An 18,202-nucleotide genomic window follows, 5' to 3' on the forward strand; every position below is an offset into this window, starting at 1 on the left:
ATAATGAATATTGATATGAAAATTGCATAGAATGGTGCCATTTTCACTGAACTTTTAGTGCAGGAAGCTGGAAAGGTCAAAGTTTAAATCTGGCAAACACGTACTGAGACTTTTTAGCACTGATGTACTACTGATGGAGCTGCATACTGCATACCTACAGTACCTACACTGCGTATCCACCATGCTATCTATAGATACAGCTGTATGCTATTGCCTTGGCGACATATATTCTCTTTAACTCTTTTCCAGGCCCACGGGTTATTTACTCCACGACATTGCTAAGTTGAATATAACCGCAGGGATCCTATTTTTCAAGATGAATGTGAACACGATAGTTATCTGCTTTAACAAAGAAACCTCTTTTAACTCCCCTTTTTCATTTTGCACATTATTTGGCAAATCACAAGATCATTACTCCCCTCGACGACTGGAAGGCCCGACATAGGTCAAGATATTCCGAGAGTTAAAGAGCTGCCTGCTTCATGTACAGATTAGAGATAAATCAACAATCTGTTACTTTATGATTTTAGAGCAGTAGCAGCTTCGTGGTATATCATGTGTGTGTCGGGAGGAGGGGGGGGGGAGGTTGGGGGAGGTGCTGTCAAATAGCTTGGGGCTTAATAAAGCCCTCTCACTGACCGTCATTCAAATAACAGTATAAGCCCACTTTCAATTTGCATTAGCAACTGGTAAAAAAACTATTCAGATGGGAGAACTGTGGATAAACGTATAATTAAAGGGGGAAAAAAAGCAGCCCCAATGGACCAACCACATACGCTTTTACATTTTACTTCTCATTACCGATTTTTACTGACTTCAACATACTGTAGCCAGTCTTCTATGGTCACAGCTGAAGAATTAGCTGTGGTTGTAATTAGGTTGTAACTATTCTGTAATTAACCTTAAATTCCAAATGACCAATCAGACCTGATGAATGATGTTATGGTATAAGGTATTAAGCTACATACATTCCAAAACAGACCATAAATTTTCTATACCTTGATAATATACCGATCGATCAACAAGAATCAACGCAATTTCACTTTATATCTCTCCATTTTCTCATATTTCTTCTATAGTGAATTTGAGTAAAGCTTAAAACCCATCAACAGATAATTAAATCATAAAAGAAAGAATCGTTTATGTTCCATGGACTTTATGTGTCCTTGCTTAAAATCATTGTTAACAGCCCCATCCAATGTAAGTGAACCCTGATCAAACGTACTTCCTACAGTATACAAGTCGAGAGTGATGATCTGTACTTTCAGGATAGGGAGGACTTCTGCTTCTAATCTTATTCACGAGGATCATTATTAAGATGGAGTAATAGTTTTTTTGTTGGTTAGATCTATTTGGCTGCACTAAAACTGAAAATTTCCAAAGATAATTTTTTTTAATTTTTTATTAAATACTGGGCATCTTAGAATGTATCAGGAGTTGTAGGGCAGTCATACTATTTGTGCAGCCCCATATATCGTATGCTAACTGTCTATTTCAAATATTAATATTTCCTATAATAGGGCACAATTAATAGAATTGGGGATGGTTATACTTATCATAAGTAACAATTACCTTTATTTTTATCCATACAAAACAAAAGAAGAGATCTCACACCACAGTCATCTGAATATTTTACAATTATTGCCAAATTATGGGTTAAAGTGGTCTCCCTTTAAGCCTACGATTATCCCCTTTTTTTTCTGAAGTAAGTGAAAATAATACAAGTTGCCCGGAAAAAACATTAAATAAGAGACGAAACGTAAAGGAAATCCTGAACGTGAATACGTGGTTATGTGACCGAGTCCAGGAACTAGATGGCCCTATCCTAAGGGGGAGAGAGGACCTTACAGGTACATGTAAGCCTTGAATACAATACAGATAATCAAATGGGAGCATGAAATTACAGGCAAAATCACAATGTGGATAGAAATGAGAAAGAATTAACTATTCCAGATGCTATGGATTGAGGGAAGAATTCCATCTAGGATAATTATCTGCAGATATCAGTAGATGGTTCGAGTCAGCTTTAATCATTAAATTGTATGAAAATCAAGCTAATAATTGTTGAAGGGGCAAAAAAAGCACTTATAATTCCATCTGTCATTCTTAAAAGAAAACACATACCTTACATTCAAACATTACACATCCTAAAACACCTGGTAACATATCTTTGCTTGTTACAATGCAAATTGTGAAGTTAAACATTGAAAATAGTCCTCTTTTCAACTCATACGTGTGTAACATTATGTCCTTGGCCAACAAGATCACCCGGTATAACGGATTTATCCAGATGGCAACCTAATTCAAGGGCTAATGTGGCAGCTTAGGATTATTATCTTTTGTCCAAGAATGACAATAAAGCCCTCGACATGTTTTCTTTTCCAAAGCATTGGTATAAACAACAATGAGAAAACGTGAACCAGAAATAGAACATTGGTGTCACAGACTAATGTCTTCACGTACTAAGGAAGTCATAATTTACAGCAAAATTTAGTACTGAATACTTGAGAGACTGCCTACAACACACATATACAGTACACACACACACGATATGAGACCTCATTGCCTACCAGTATGATAGATACAGATGCTCAGTCCTAAGTCTGCTTTCAATGCATGCAGTATTAGACCACATTGCCTTCTTTAGCATACCCTATAGATTAGAGGAACCATTCTGTTCTCAACACATTAAGTATGACAGACCTATCTATATAATAACCCATTCATCATACACCAGTCTGCTCACCAATTCCATTGGTGGACCTCATTACCTACCTATAGCATATATCTTATTGAGCAGAGCCTAGTCTATTCCCAACACATATTAATACATCAGACCTATCCATATCATATATATCCAATTGTTCAGTGACCCAGCTTGCTCACAATTCATACTGTTAGGACCCACAGCCTATACCTATAGCATACATCTCATTGATCCATCAGACCACTGTCTGCTCTCCATACATTCTGCTTTCAGTATATACATTCAGTTTGGTGGACATCATGTAGTCTAGCAATTTGACAGTACACAAAGCCTCCCATCCAAACTTTTGCTGTTCAAATGTATGGTTAGGACCTCTAAATGTGTGAATTATTTAGAACTATCATAGAGAGATGTGTAAACACCATGACAACTCAACCTTAGCTTAGTAACTCATTTCTGCATGGTATATACTAAGCTAACATATATTGTAGCACATTCAATATTGAATGATGCATGTCTCCAGGTCTGCCTATACCATTGAAGTAAGTATAATTAGTACCGCAGGGCATTTAATCTGCCTTCAACACATACTAACAATTGAGTAAAGAAGACTTATCATTCTGGGATCTCTTAATCATGATGAAATTTCCAGTAATGGAGAGATGTAAATCACCCCGAAGGCTATAAACTAAATTGATAACTCTTTCCTGCATTTTTTGCTAAGAAAGCATATAAATGTTTCACGCTAGCATTAAATAAATGAATGTATTCCAAGTCTGTCTATATAATTAACATTGACCCTTAGGATTGAACACCTCATTACTGTGGTCATTTGTTTACTGTGATGAACAGCTAAAGAGATAACCTTGATATACATTAATGCAGCATTGATACAAAATTTCCTTTTTGGAGAAGCACACCCCAAGTACAGACACTCACAACTAGGCCTATAGGCAAAAACATAAAACACATCTTTGAATAAAAAAAGTACCACAAATTCCATAATTGCTCCTCAAGAGAACCAAAATTTCTTCCAATACTACAGCTGACTGAATTTGTTAGAAAACAAGTAATTCATAACATCAATTGCAAGGTACATTTCCTTTACAGAGATTTCATGCTAAAAAATAGTCGACGATGCTTTTCCAAATTTCCCATGTTCTGATTGGCTAATAGTCCCTTACCAATTATTCGCACACATTCTTGCATCTGTAGTGCTCAACGAACACAAAGTATGTTGTTTAACAACAACTAGGTCTACTTGTAAGTTACTTTCCCATGTGTTGATATAGTGAAGTTTGTGCATAGGCTATCATATGTGCGCACTCAAATATCATAACATTAGGCCTTGTTGACACACATTTCAAAAAGGGATCATGGCAGAAGTTGTAGTTGAATTGTTTCTAAGAATATTAGCAAAACTATATCAGGGAGTTTCTATACCATACAGTAATAATGCATTACATACATGGTAACTAGTTTACGGCAAAATTTCCTGCATCGGAATTTGATAGTAATATTGTTGTTGCATATTGGTTACAGGTTTCAACATTTTGGGGTTTTTTTTCATGCATATTGTAGACCTATCACTACAGGTTTCCGTTGCGCCCAAGACAATGTGTTGTGAAGGGTCATTATAGCTAATTACTGTACATGTGTTCCTGTACAGGTATTTTTAAGTGCATGCATGTTTTGATGGAAGACTGCAGGGACGCAAGTTTTACTGAGCAGACGCAAACAATTTTTAAGACGTTGCGTCTCTTTTAAAATCCTATTAACAACACTGTAAGTGGATTGTTAAAACTCTGTAACATCGCATGTTGTTTTCATCATTACATAGATAACACATAAATGTTGCAGAACCAGTACTATAGATGAATCTCTTCCCATGCATGTCTGCCTATGGCAGTATTTGATATTTACATATTGTACCACACATAGTATACTACTACTCTCAATACCAAAACTGACTAGGACAAAACCTCACTAGACTTGTATCTTATAATTGTTTCCAGCATATGGACAGATATAAATCACCCTGACAACTAAAACTAAATTGATGACTCTCTACTGCATGCTTTACTAATACTTAGAATTTGATCCTGCCAGCTCCTAAAGCTAACGTTTCACTCAAAAAGAATCTGCTGGTAAAATGCAATCCTCCAAAAGTTTTATCTTTCATATTCTTCTATTGTTATTCAAATGCTATCTAACTATGTCTTCTTTTGCCTTTTTCAGTTATATGTCATATGGTGTAAAATTCACTTTACCACAAAACTACCAAATGCTTCATTATACATCTTTGACTTTTTTGGTACTTCAAATGTTATGACTTAGTGACTCCACTGAGGCAATAAGGCATAAATATACTGAAAAAAGATCTTAACTGGTGTATGCTTGACTTTTCCTTGAACAAATTTTCATTTTTACAAAGGTTATCCTTGATCCTGAAGATTAATAAAACATGTTACATAGCTAGCTAGGTTAAGCTGGTCAGCTTGCAACAAAACTTCCCAATTGCATCTTGCAGCATGTGAAACTGACCATTCCCCCAAAAAATTAACAGAACAGATGGCTCTATAAATACGTTGAGAGTGACGTATGCTAACGTATTCAGTTGAGCTAACTTTTGCGGCATGTTTTGTTGAAATGTTCCCTGTGTTTACAAGATTTGTCATGGTTTCCCCTGCCAGTATATTATGTAAGTACAATAAATACTTGGCGTTGATTCAAAGCTAATTGTCTACAACTTATGAAATGGCAACCATACGTTTTCGCTAAATGTGCATTGTTGAATGTGAATATATTAATGCATAGTTTGCTCTAATCTTGGGGCAGCCCAGTAACAACACTTAATTTGTGTAGCGTATTCCACAACTGTGGCTGTGGTATATCTTGGTGTAGCATATTACTTCACAACTTCAATATATCAGACAACTCAAAAGACAAAGGTCCTCGCGACCATCAAGTTTGCTATGTGATATCTCAACGCTTAGCCTAGGCTCAGATGAACCTACTGTTGTAAGCCTACTCTGTTTTGCATGTGATAATGATAAAGTGAACTGGTATGGCTATTTATCAGGTATTAATATTTTCTTAATTGAGTCAGATGAATCAGTACTCGCTAACATTCACAAGGAAATGGTTCCATCGTTACATCGACTAATGTGGTGGATGGAAGCATATGGTTGCTGAGGATGCTTTTTGCAGTACGTCTAGCTGTAACCGTGGGTAACTTACTTTGACCGGCAGTCTGATTAGTTTGAAGCATTCACATTCCTAGATTTGCAGGCAGACATTAAATTGTTATTCACATCCACAAAGAACATCCCTAATACATGAAAGTCATGATGAGTCACTTCTAAACATCAACTCTGGTATTATTATAAACACTGCAAAGACTACAACCATATTTAAATTTCCTGTACAATTCAGACATTAAGTAAACAGGCTTTGTAAAGTGTATACATATAACACATCCTCTGCATGCAAACACATTTGAACCATTTTAAATGGTGATCAAAAGTTGCCAGAAAGTAGAAGCAACATCTCTGACAATTACCATTTGTTTTTCCTTTCAAAAGTAGATTCTTTGCTCATAAGAAGTAGCTGAACTTTTGAATAAAAACTAACCTGCATATCTGAAGTGACAATAGGTCATTGCTGGACAAGAACCCCATATTTTGAAATATAAACCAAACAACTGAATATCTATACTAAAAGTACTAATGTACTATTTTTAATACAAAACACATAATTGCTTTGACTACAAAGGAAGCTCCAACATTGACCTTTCCCCAAGGAAAATGGCTTCAATAGGTAACTATATGTTTAGTTTTCAAAGCATATCTGATGTTGTATAACCTTACACTTTGACTAGACAGTATCTATTCTAAGAATAATATGCTACCATGTCATGTAATATATACCAGGTCATGTGTGTGCCTGTATGTATGTGTGTATGTGCTGTTTCCCTTTGATCGGGTACACCAAAAGTACGCTAGTGGTCGTTCCCCTATTACTGCAACTTTCGAATAAGTCATGATATGACATTCAACTCGGAAAGATTTGCCAAAACACACGTCACCGACGAAAGTTTGAGGAATCATAGGACATCATGGGAAATATGTTAACAATGCTTGATTTTCCTTAAAAGTGACCCCTGGATGATCAACCTTTATATACAGCTTAAAACAAAGGTCAAGCCGTTTGATCTCAAGTGCTCACTTCCAAGGAGAAATCCCACTCCATTTGGCAGATCTGCATTGAAAACGTTTCATCTGGAGAATCAATTAACATCCGAGGGAGCGATGATTCAAAGAGACAAGAGACCACTGCCTTGGGTTTTTCTCCTCGCGTGACAACTATCGAGGCAGGAGTGTTTTACCCAAGACCTGCTTGTCCATGCTCATCAGAACCATTCCGTAAGCTCTTGATCATGTTGTAAAAAAAATCATTCTTGTCTTAGTTTATCCAGAGGAGATCATTTTGACGGATTTCATTCATTAGAAGGACTCAACTTTGGGAGTCGAGGGAAAGTTTAAAGGCCATTGCTTACAAGGACTAGTGTGTTGTTCTCAATGATAAAACTTGATGCTTTCCAGATTCAAAACAAAAAAATTAATAAACGATGAGGATGCTCTCATTTGGGTAATGACTCAGACCGAGGTAGCATAGACGTAATATCTCGCTCGCCATGCAGAAAGTCTTAATAATACTGATTCAAGTTAATTTAACTAAACATGACACAATCTTATCCTGACCTTCAAGAACTACAGAAATTCTCAGAGCTACTGCGAGCAAAGCAATCTTGCGATACCTAGTTTACAAACATGATGGCACAACCATGAATCCATGAACAAAAAAAAACACAGAAAACTTGAATAAACATTCAGCCTGTGATTCAAGTCTGTTGGAGGTCAGCTTAAGGTCAAATCCGACCCCGACGTGAAGTTGCACATGCAATATATTTACATCACTGATAAGTGTCCTCAGAGGAATGACACGCTTTCTCACCCCCTCCCCCCCCAAATAAAAGTGTCAGAAAGGAACAGAATTTAGTTATCCACCCTTATTTTTATCTGCAATTCAGAAATCTTCCACTGTCAGGATTTATTTATTAGTATTATTAACTCTACTTTATTATTCTCACAGCTGTAATGAAGGAGCCACCCATTGTGATGTTTGACCAACACAAACATTTGATGACTGTCGTGGGTGATTGGGCCTGCTGGGATGAGGTGTATAGAAGGATCCAAGATATGGAGGATCAGAATGGCACAAGAGGCATGGTGGGGGGGGGGAGAGGTATGCAGTAAACTGAAATGTCCTTTGTTCATCATGTCTGTACATGGTTCCAAATATTACAACTTTAAAAAGAATAACTGTAAATTTCCCCCTTCAAACGAAAACTACCAATAAAGCCAATACAAGTGTTTTGTACCCCTTCTGTAGGCCACTCCTTCTCTCCCATGACCCCATCTCTGTGATTTCTTTAATACAACTTTATTTCTTTCACAACTACCCCCCCCCCCCAAAAAAAAAAATTTGCACAACTATCAGTGCTTTGCTGAAAAGGAAAGGATAAAACTATATACAATGTACTCACCTCTACTTCTTTTTGTGTTTTTGTCAATCATTAAGGATGCCTCTTCAACCTGCAAGAGAAAAGAAAAAAAATTGCGACGTGAATTACCAAAGACTTCACCCAACTCTGCGATGACCTAATTTAGATGATATATTCTGGTACCAGGGGCAATAAATACAACGTCAGATTTTGACAATCAAGCATTTCAGTTTGTAGGGTGTTTCCTTTAAAAATAATACATTTTTTTTGTAGCAGCCACAAACTAAACCTACAGTACAGTAACTACCACAGCAGTTACCTATCAAGCAGGATCGATGCCTTAATGCACATGTCCACCTGATCTTCTGGAATTTGGGAAAACAACCAGTTATTTTCCATTCGAGAAAAATTTGAGAAATAATTGCCCTAAAAACGTCTCTCAGTTTTAGTTTTATTTGCAGTATCCAGTCCCTGAGGCCATATCGTGGGAGAAACCTTAGAAATAAAGCTGTTACTGCTCTCCCATCCCTGCACAACTGCTGTTTGCTAATCCATGACAACTCTGAGCCACCTGCTAGTTACTGGTGTTGACCAAATCACACCTTTACACATAACAGATAAAAACAATATAAGAAAATATCTGGACAAATTTGATTGTTTCTCATCTTTGTTCACTCTTTCTCTCTGTTACCATCCAAGTTTCATCAGGAAGCCAGACTGGGTCACCTGATCAGAACAACCTGCTTTAGCCAGCTCCTCGGCTACAGCAGCATCAGGTCAGTAACCCTAAGGACACATTTGGGTCGTCTCACAAACAAATTTGATTAGCCTCAATTGTTGATTTGATAGGAGTCTTTCCCCTGGGTCATTTACTCTGCTTCCTTATCCTTTCTTTTCGCTGTTCAAAATCACTAGAAAAGTTTCTGAGAAGCCAGAACATGAGTTATCCTAACACTGACATCAAATTTGAAATAAACAGCTTAGGTTTCTCTTGGTCTCGACAACAAGTAGCGCACCACCATCACCTAGGACGGAAATTTGGTGATAATATATGCAAATTGAAATTGCGAGTAAAAGAATATGACCCAATTTCTTCAAGTTAAAGCCCTGTCAAGAATTGGCGGCACTAAAAGAGGAATAAAATTCCCGTGCAGGGACATAGCGTTCGGTTTTACCGTGGCGTAGTCTATCCATGTGACTGCAAAAGGATCCCTTCTAAGGTACCCAAGGGGCATTACACAAATAGCCAGAGAACGTGAATCTTTATGCCTAACAATCTACGGTTCCAGCATGAAAAATAGGCCAAGGTGCAGAATTACTGACAATGCTGAAATATTCTCCCATAAGCTCTATCTCAACTGCTCGATCAATCTGTGCTACGATTGAAGCTAGATGGAGCCCATGATGAAAGATAAAATAATGGCAGGGAACATTCATAGCTAAACACTACTAGTGAAAAAGGGGGGGTGAACATTAACTGGAAAGATGGGAGTAACATACACTGTAGCAGGGGGAAAGTGGGGGCGAGGGGAGAGAGAGACAATGTCATACAAAGGGGGATACATGTGACCTACATGAAGCTAATTTATACAACATGAAATTCTGACATTTTGATTTGTCTGTATCATGTTTAGTCTACTTTAAAATTATATCCCTCATTCTGATGTATTCCACTTTTATCAATCACTTTTATCAATCACTTTTATCAATCACTTTTACAGATTAAGAATTTGAATTTATTATAGATTAAGTAAAGTATGAAAAACTGAAAATGAGTAATTGCTTGTTATACCTGATCAGGTACTTAGCTAAAATATAATAATACATCCAACCAGTGGTAAGTCACTTCATCAAAATCATCTCTACCAAAAATGTACAGTACATGTATCTAGCCATATTTTGTTGATTTGTACAACATAACTTAAATTCACAATGCAGTAGCCTAGATCACTTTATTTAGTTAAATATCATAATTAAATTGATTTTAACTAGTATTTTCTAAATTCCAAAATTGCAAAACTTAAAGTATTATTACATAAGTGAACAACACCATTTTGGAATCAAACACCAAAATCAAATCTTATCTTTAGGAGCGATATCACTGCATGCATGCAGAAACCTAAATTTGTTTAATTTCTTTTGAAGATGGTACTACTGAATAATCAATATAAAAGTGCACATCAACTTCCAAAATAAATGCAATATTAATGACTGAATACTGTAACACCTGATCCGGTCAGCCAATCAAATTGCAATTCTACGCAATGAAACACTACATTTGCAGCTTGCCAGATTCTGTTTGTAAACACTCGGACACCCTTGAACTAGCAATCATGCTCCCTCGTTGAGTAAACAAACAAGGCAGCGTCCCTCGCCGATCGCCATTCATGTGCAAAATTATCCTTAGAAACACAGAGATTTCAGTACTACATATAAAATATCAATAACTAAAGAAAAACAGAAAAGTAAAAAAATAGTCTCACACACATACTGTACACACGCAAATTAAGTCATGTTACCAACATTCTGATTCAGTTAAAACTATAAGTACAGTTGTATAATTTATATATCATAGACAGCATTAAAGTAAACAGACAGATGTAATAGCCAATTATATCACAGCTAATACTACTGTAAGATATCTATGTTAACTTAAGACCACATGCAGTTAACTGCAGTTTAATAGACTTGACTCACAACCACAATTCCCCAAGTATTAATTTACTGCGGTCTGAGTACAGGGAGATACTACAGTTAACATACAGGGTATCCTCCTCCACCAATGCAGCAGTCCACTTTCACACCAGGTGAAGTTGGCTTCAAACAGCTCATCAGAACAGGCTCGACATTCCATGAAACACTCTAGATTCGTTGTAAAATGTCGTTGACCAAGAAATTAAAAAGTGCAATGCTCTTGACAGCAGCCTGCTCAAGCTTCACTGCTTGCACGCACTCTCACACTTAATGCCTTCACACATAATATGGGAACCCTATCAATGCTGTCCTTCCACTGTACTTTGAGCGTTCCAAGGGCTACAGGCGATTCATATCAACAAAAACCAAGCAAAGGGCCTTGAATTAATTTAAAAAGCCTACAAGGAATGCACATGTAGCAATCGCAGGGCAAATAGGAGGTGTATCGCTGAAAAATAACATGCCAAAATATTAATTGGTTTAACTACCGACAGTACAAAGGGCTGCAGCTTAAGTGCCAAAAGCAATGGTTTAATTTCCCAGAGATATTCTTTCACTCGGGAGTAACTGCATAAATTGCACCGGTATGATCGAGCGAACACTCTATAGACTCAATAATCATTGGGTTTAATGGAGGGAGGTCATTAATTTTAATGCCAACTGTTATTTGGTTCGTATCAAAAAGGTATCTATTTGAACCACTAATGTTATAAAAATTTACACTTTTAATGGCCAGGGATATGAAGGTTGAGGGATTTCAAAAAATCACCAACTCAAGTAGCCGGTGTGTCCTTGAGCCATGTTTCATGACATTTATTTCGTAAAAATGATCGAAGTTATTTTAAGGATAAGGATCTGTAGAGAAGTGTGACTGCACCTGACTGAGCTTGAGTAGAAGGTAACAACTTGACACATCTTGGTATGAAATAACAATTATTCAAAAAAATGAAAAATTATATTATTCTAAAACAACCACTAAACCTATGCAAATCACAAGAAATCTTGGCACTGCAAAATTTCCCATGCACTGGTGGTAGTAAAATATGCAATGACTGCACATGTATGAATACAAGTCATTTAAGAGATATAAGAATTAACTAGTAGGCAAGGAGACATGCTTCAGATGACGTTACGATTCTCATGGAAGTCATTATTAACATGAAATTGACTGTACACTGACTGGTCTTATTCTTCCTTTGTTAATATGTTTTATACTATTTTAACAATGAGAAGTCCTGCTATTATGGAACAAACTGCGAATACTATCAAGAATTTTGACGTTTCCCAAACGTAACTTGTTCGTCTCTACCAAAATGTTGGTTTTGCCGTGATCTTGCAAAATACATACAAGGGTCAAAATCTCCTGTGATGAGAGAATTTATGACTTTAACCTGAAACAGTAGCTCCCAAAACATTACAAGGAAAAGATACTATATTCAACATATTACTACGACATACAGTGCTTAAGTAAATACATATTGTATATCCTTCGTATCATATGCCATATTTTCTACTTCATCTTTCATCTTTCAAAGATCAAATTTCTCAACTACTTCCATGGATCAATTTCATCATGATTCTTAACAAATTTTTCAAGAAAAGACAACAAATTCAAAAGCAGTTTGCAAAGATTTGAAAGGTTCTCGAAGACGGAAAAGTAAAAAAAATGTATCTTGCCATTCAACTCAAGGCTATAGTGATATGTCATGGTTATGAATCAATGAAGAATGAAATCAACTTTGGCAAGTTCAATTTTGATTTTCAATTATTCTGTCAGATCAGAAGACAAGAGCCAGTCACCTTAATGGAACATTTTTTCCAGCATGTCAAAGATGCTTTTTCTTGGGACCTTCCCTCAAAATAAATTCTATTTCAATTTGCTAGTAATGACAGTTGCTGCCCAAGAAGAAAATGAAAAATGAAATATCTTTGGCAAAAACAATTGTGTCCCATAAATTCAAGAAACTTAAATGTAACTTAACACGATTGAACATGTGTTCCTTATTAGTTGTGTAAAGAAACATTGCGTGTATATCACCAATCTTTCACATCCTTGTAGACTTTTACTAGATATTTATACTATCCCTAAACGTAGAAAAGCAGGAAAGAATGGAACCAGAAATCCAGTTAGCTTTGTGATTCCTTGCCATACAATGAGGCTCAAAATTCAAAATATTGTAACTATCTGACTAATGTAGAGCAAGTGAGATAAACTTGTCCAAGAATTAAGTGAGAACCAGAAAAGATTTGTAGAAATCCCTTCATCTTCAATGTTATCAACCATGTCGTTCACTCATTTAGGACTTTACATTATAGCATTTTAAACCAAAATGTTTCAATATTAAGAAAGAACAAATGAAGTTGAAGACCTATAGAGCCCCTTTTCAGAACTGAACTGAAATGACTTTGACCAAACTATGTTCACCAAATGAAAATCATAGGACTGGAGATTTTGGAGAATTCACAGCTTAATTGTAGCTTTAATTTTGGAGTTATCATGTTTAAAAGGGTTTCAGACTTTGATGCATGTTGACATCATGTGACCTTTAACCTCTATCAATTTCAATTGGATTTTTGCACTCACCAAGCTGGATCTACATACTATGTACGAAGTTCATGTAAGATGTACTGCTTGTGTTATCGTGTTAAAAAGATTTTCAGCCTTTCTTTAAATGTTGACTGCAAATGACCTTTGACCACCACCAATTTCAATAGTGTTCTTGTACTGAACAAGCTGAATATGCATAGCATGTATGAAGTTCAACAAAGATGTACTTTTTGAGTTATCATGTTCACAATGTGTTTAGACTTTGACCTCTGTTGACCCAAAATGATGATTGAAGTTCACAGAAAACTATAGGCTTCTTGTACTCAATAAGACCGATCCAAATACTAAGTATGAAGTTAATCCACCATGAACTATTTTAGTTACCGTGTTTTACAAGCAAGTGTCACATTATTTCACATACATACATATACATACACACACACACACATCGCATAGATTCCTTTTGCCTCCATCAAGGAATCAAAAATTGAAAGCCCTGTTCCAGTAGAACTATTCAAAAGTTGTGTCTCTGTTTTTCAGTAGATGAGGAAAAATGTTCTTATACAAAATAATGAAAGAATCAGAACGTTCTATTTCTTCATAAAGTATGTTTGATCTGCTATTTGGGGGGTAATTCTCCTGAAAGATAAATGAATTGATTGCAGGAGCATATTGTCAACACTTTAACCACTGAACAATCAAACGCTGTGGCAGGGGATTTGACTTAAACCGCTGTCAACTTTGCCAAACATTCATGTCACAATTTGAAACTAACCAGAGTTGCATATGTGGCAGCTCTCAATTTGAAACAGACAGCTCGCACTCAATTCTGCAGGTGCAGTATTCAGGAATGGGTTTCCAGTTCAATGTTTCATCATAAGATTTAAGACAGTAAGCAACATACAAATCTTCTTTAAAGTGTTTATTTGGGACAAAAGCAATGACTCAAAAGGTCTGATTTCTCGCTGACCCCTTTATATACACAAACTGAAATGAAATAACATACTGTAGAATATTTCACTCAATTCTAATATAACATATAACAGGATATGTTTGATACTGTACTTGCTCAGATATTATAGACAACTATTGTATGTGTACACTTCTCACAATTAAATGTGTAGACTTCTCATAGGCAACTATGTGTACACTTCTCACAGCTAACTGTGTGTACACTTCTCACAGCTAACTGTGTGTACACTTCTCACAGCTACTGTACCTATGTGTATACTACTCACAGCTAACTATGTGTACACTTCCCATAGGCAACTATGTGCATACTTCTCACAGCTAACTATATGTACACTTCTCATAGGGCAACTATGTGTACACTTCTCATAGGCTACTATGTGTATATTTCTCACAGCTCACTATGTGTACACTTCTCACAGCTAACTATGTGTATTCTTCTCACAGCTAACTATGTGTACACTTCTCACAGTTAAATGTGTAGACTTCTCACAGCTAACTATGTGTAAACTTCTCACAGTTAAATGTGTACACTTCTCAAATCTGTGGATCCTACTTCAACAAATTTGCCACTATAAAATGTAAACAAGTCAACTATTGGTAATCCAAGCACAGGGATTTGTATACAACAGAATATTGTGAAAGAGTTATTATCACAGAAAGCCTAAAATTATTAACATAGATACAAACTCTGTATACTATTAGTAGCACAGCAACTTATACCATCTGTGCTTTCTGATTATGTTGAAAATCATTCTACAGGCAGCCCAAAGAAATATAATTCATCTTTATGCATAATGCCAACTTGCATATATACACACTTGTAAACATTTGCCGTTGAAGATTATTACCCCTTGTAAAAGTTATCACGCTCATCTCAGCTAATATGCAGCAATGCAGTATGGCTGTATTAATCTCTCATGTCATCTGCTAATTATCCGTGATACCTTTCGCAAGAAAAGATTGTTTATTTCCTTCCAGGACATGAATATTCATGACGGTCTTTACCTTTACGATACGATGCAGTAATTCAAACTGCTGCCACTTCAAACATTGCCATGCAGGATCATTTTTCAATCAGTGGAAATGTCTAATGTAAGCTGATCCAATCATAATGGTAGTTGTCGATTTAAGAGTAATTATTTATGGCCTAACTATCATTTTGAGGATATGATTTACGTCCCACACAGTGACTACTGCAATGTAACATGCTATTGCTAACCTTTAGAATGCTGCACTGCTCACCATCGAATCAAGTCAGTTTCTTGCCGTTAATCGTTAACTCCCATTAATTTTGGGTTCCAATTTGGGTAGTGCTGACTATAAAGGGGATGGCTTCATATTTGTTTTGATGTGCTCTCCTGTGTTACTTTAAATTGCAAAAAAACTGATATCACAAATCCATCTAACGCTCTGAAACGTTACGTACACACTCGACATAAATTCATTATAATTATGTGTTACGTATCGATGTCGACAGGGATTCTTACCTCCCTAAGGGACCCTTTACGGAGAAGAGATTTCATAGAAAGGTGTACAAAACTAAATTCTCCACAAATGGTCTTCTCGTTTACTCTTAATGTTTACAACTATTTTTGCAATTGAAGGCCATTGTCATGGCAACAGAAATGCAGCTTTTGCATTTTGCTCACACAATCACGATAAAATTGGATATCAGTTCAGCAACATCTCGGAGCAACTATTGAATTTCAAATGAAAGAGCAAGAAGCAAACCTTTATACTAGTTTGCAATCATTTCAATGAACTACTCAGAATTGCTTTTCTTTTTGCCTTTTCTTCTTGCACTGTCATGAACAGTTGTAACCTCCAGTAAACCGTGGATAATCATAAAAATTGATGTTCTCATAGATATGGAGTTTAACAAGAAATGAAAGGAAAGCTGAAGACATTCTACCTGCTGTCACTATCAGCCTTAGAGGGCTTTCATCATTATCCAAACAGTTTAGAATGACTCCAAGTTGCACTTTAAAAAAAAACCAATAAAATATCAACAAAAAAATGCAAAAGAAAATATCAAATCCCTATATTCTATATTTGGTATATAATCCATCCATGTGACATCTCTAAAGACTACCAAATATTAGTGTTTCATTACTCCCTAATGTACCCCTTAAGTCTTCATTCTCATTCAATTTGATATGATGGCTTCATCTATTTGTTCTTGAAAAACCATTATCATGGCCATTTCAAAATAAACAACTTTTCTGGCCAAAAGAAAGAGAGAGAGAGAGGGAAAACAAGAATCATAAAAATAATAATGCACAGGAGAAAATTGAAATTAAATCATCTTTCTATGACGCCCTGCATTCTCAACCAATCTTTCTACGGTTAAGGTCAATGCTATTTCACCTTAAAGTACTATGATCAGAAATTTGAGTATTTATGTTATGGTTTGATGCTTAGGCATACAGAAATATCCCTCAGGTATGCTATACCTTAATTGGAGGATAAATTGTAAAGCAAATCGAACACAAAGTACCTGCATGTGAGTTGCCTTTTTTATCCATCATGTTGCTAGGCAACAATAGAACAGGAACTTGTGGCTGTTAGGCTTCTTTTTAGTGTGTGAAAGAGATGTGAAGGGTAATGTACAGGTGGATATATGATCATAAGCTAGAGGCAAATGTCAAGACTCTTTGTCAAAGTGTAACGATTGGATATTTTCCCAAAAATGAAAAAAAACACAAGTTCTTGAATTGAATTGTTCAGCAATAAAGGTTACAATGGTCATAATCACAGGCAAAAGATTATTTCCATTTAAAGCATCATAACGACTCACAGGGAAAAACTTAAATTGTTAATCAGGGTTCTGCCCAAGGTGGATTGAGTGCCGGCAGGACTATCTAAGCGGAGCGCCACCATCGGTTGGCGCGGAGCGTACAAGAAAATTTTGGGTTTTGGAAACCCCCCAGATGGCCGGAAACGGCCCTTCCCGAGTATTCTGAGCCACATGTAGACAGCTTTGAAATGAGATCTCATGTCTGGAATTTTTCATAATTAATGAAAAAAGTTAGGACAAATATCTGGAGCACCAGAGTACAGACCAGCCGGTGGTGCCTATTAAATAAATCATTCAGGCTGAGATGATAATTTTAGATGGACAGTGAGTGAGAGTCCACTCCCAAATAAAGACGAATCATAATGAATTATGTATTCTCTCTCATTTATTCAACATCGGGCCTATGAAATCGGTCCATTGAAAAGATATCACATAATTACATAATTACCCTACCCAACTACCACGGTACATGTGCTGCGAATTTTCCCAGGTACCTTGCCAAACAACTGTGAGCTCATCCCCTGTCTAACACCTAAGTATGACACTGTGATGTGTTGGATATTTTGAACAGTTATGAACTGGATTTCCCCTAGTCTCAAACAGATTGTTTCTGTACGTTCGACCCTCCGGCTATGGAGCTGTTTTTTGGAGTTCCTATCGAAAATAAGTGCCGGTCGGAAAAGTCACTCAGGCAGATTGTGGCGGTCGGTAATTCAGCGTGCTGGTCGGGCCCGACCGGCGCCGACCGGCAGCGGCAGAACCCTGGTTAATGATGGTAAATGCATGTATGTGAAGGGAAAAAATGTATGGAGGTAGATACTTTGTTGTAGTCAGTTTTTATTTCCTTCTTCAATATCTATTTATTTGTTAAAAATCCCTACTGCTTTATTCAAGTCAGTTTCAAGTGTGAGACAAACA

General features: G+C 36.4%; 1 protein-coding gene across 4 annotated transcripts in view; it reads right to left on the reverse strand.

Annotated features, from left to right (window-relative positions):
- Positions 1–18,202, reverse strand: part of LOC139980704 (RNA-binding protein Musashi homolog 2-like) — a 180,012-nt gene that overhangs the window by 47,433 nt on the left and 114,377 nt on the right. For all 4 annotated transcript variants that reach the window (XM_071992556.1, XM_071992555.1, XM_071992558.1 and 1 more), the window contains exon 7: positions 8,316–8,364. In XM_071992556.1, the coding sequence (XP_071848657.1) occupies positions 8,316–8,364 (49 nt within the window). The remainder of the gene's footprint in view (positions 1–8,315; positions 8,365–18,202) is intronic.

This window comes from Apostichopus japonicus, chromosome 15, assembly GCF_037975245.1.
Source record: "Apostichopus japonicus isolate 1M-3 chromosome 15, ASM3797524v1, whole genome shotgun sequence".
Lineage (NCBI taxonomy): Eukaryota > Metazoa > Echinodermata > Holothuroidea > Aspidochirotida > Stichopodidae > Apostichopus > Apostichopus japonicus.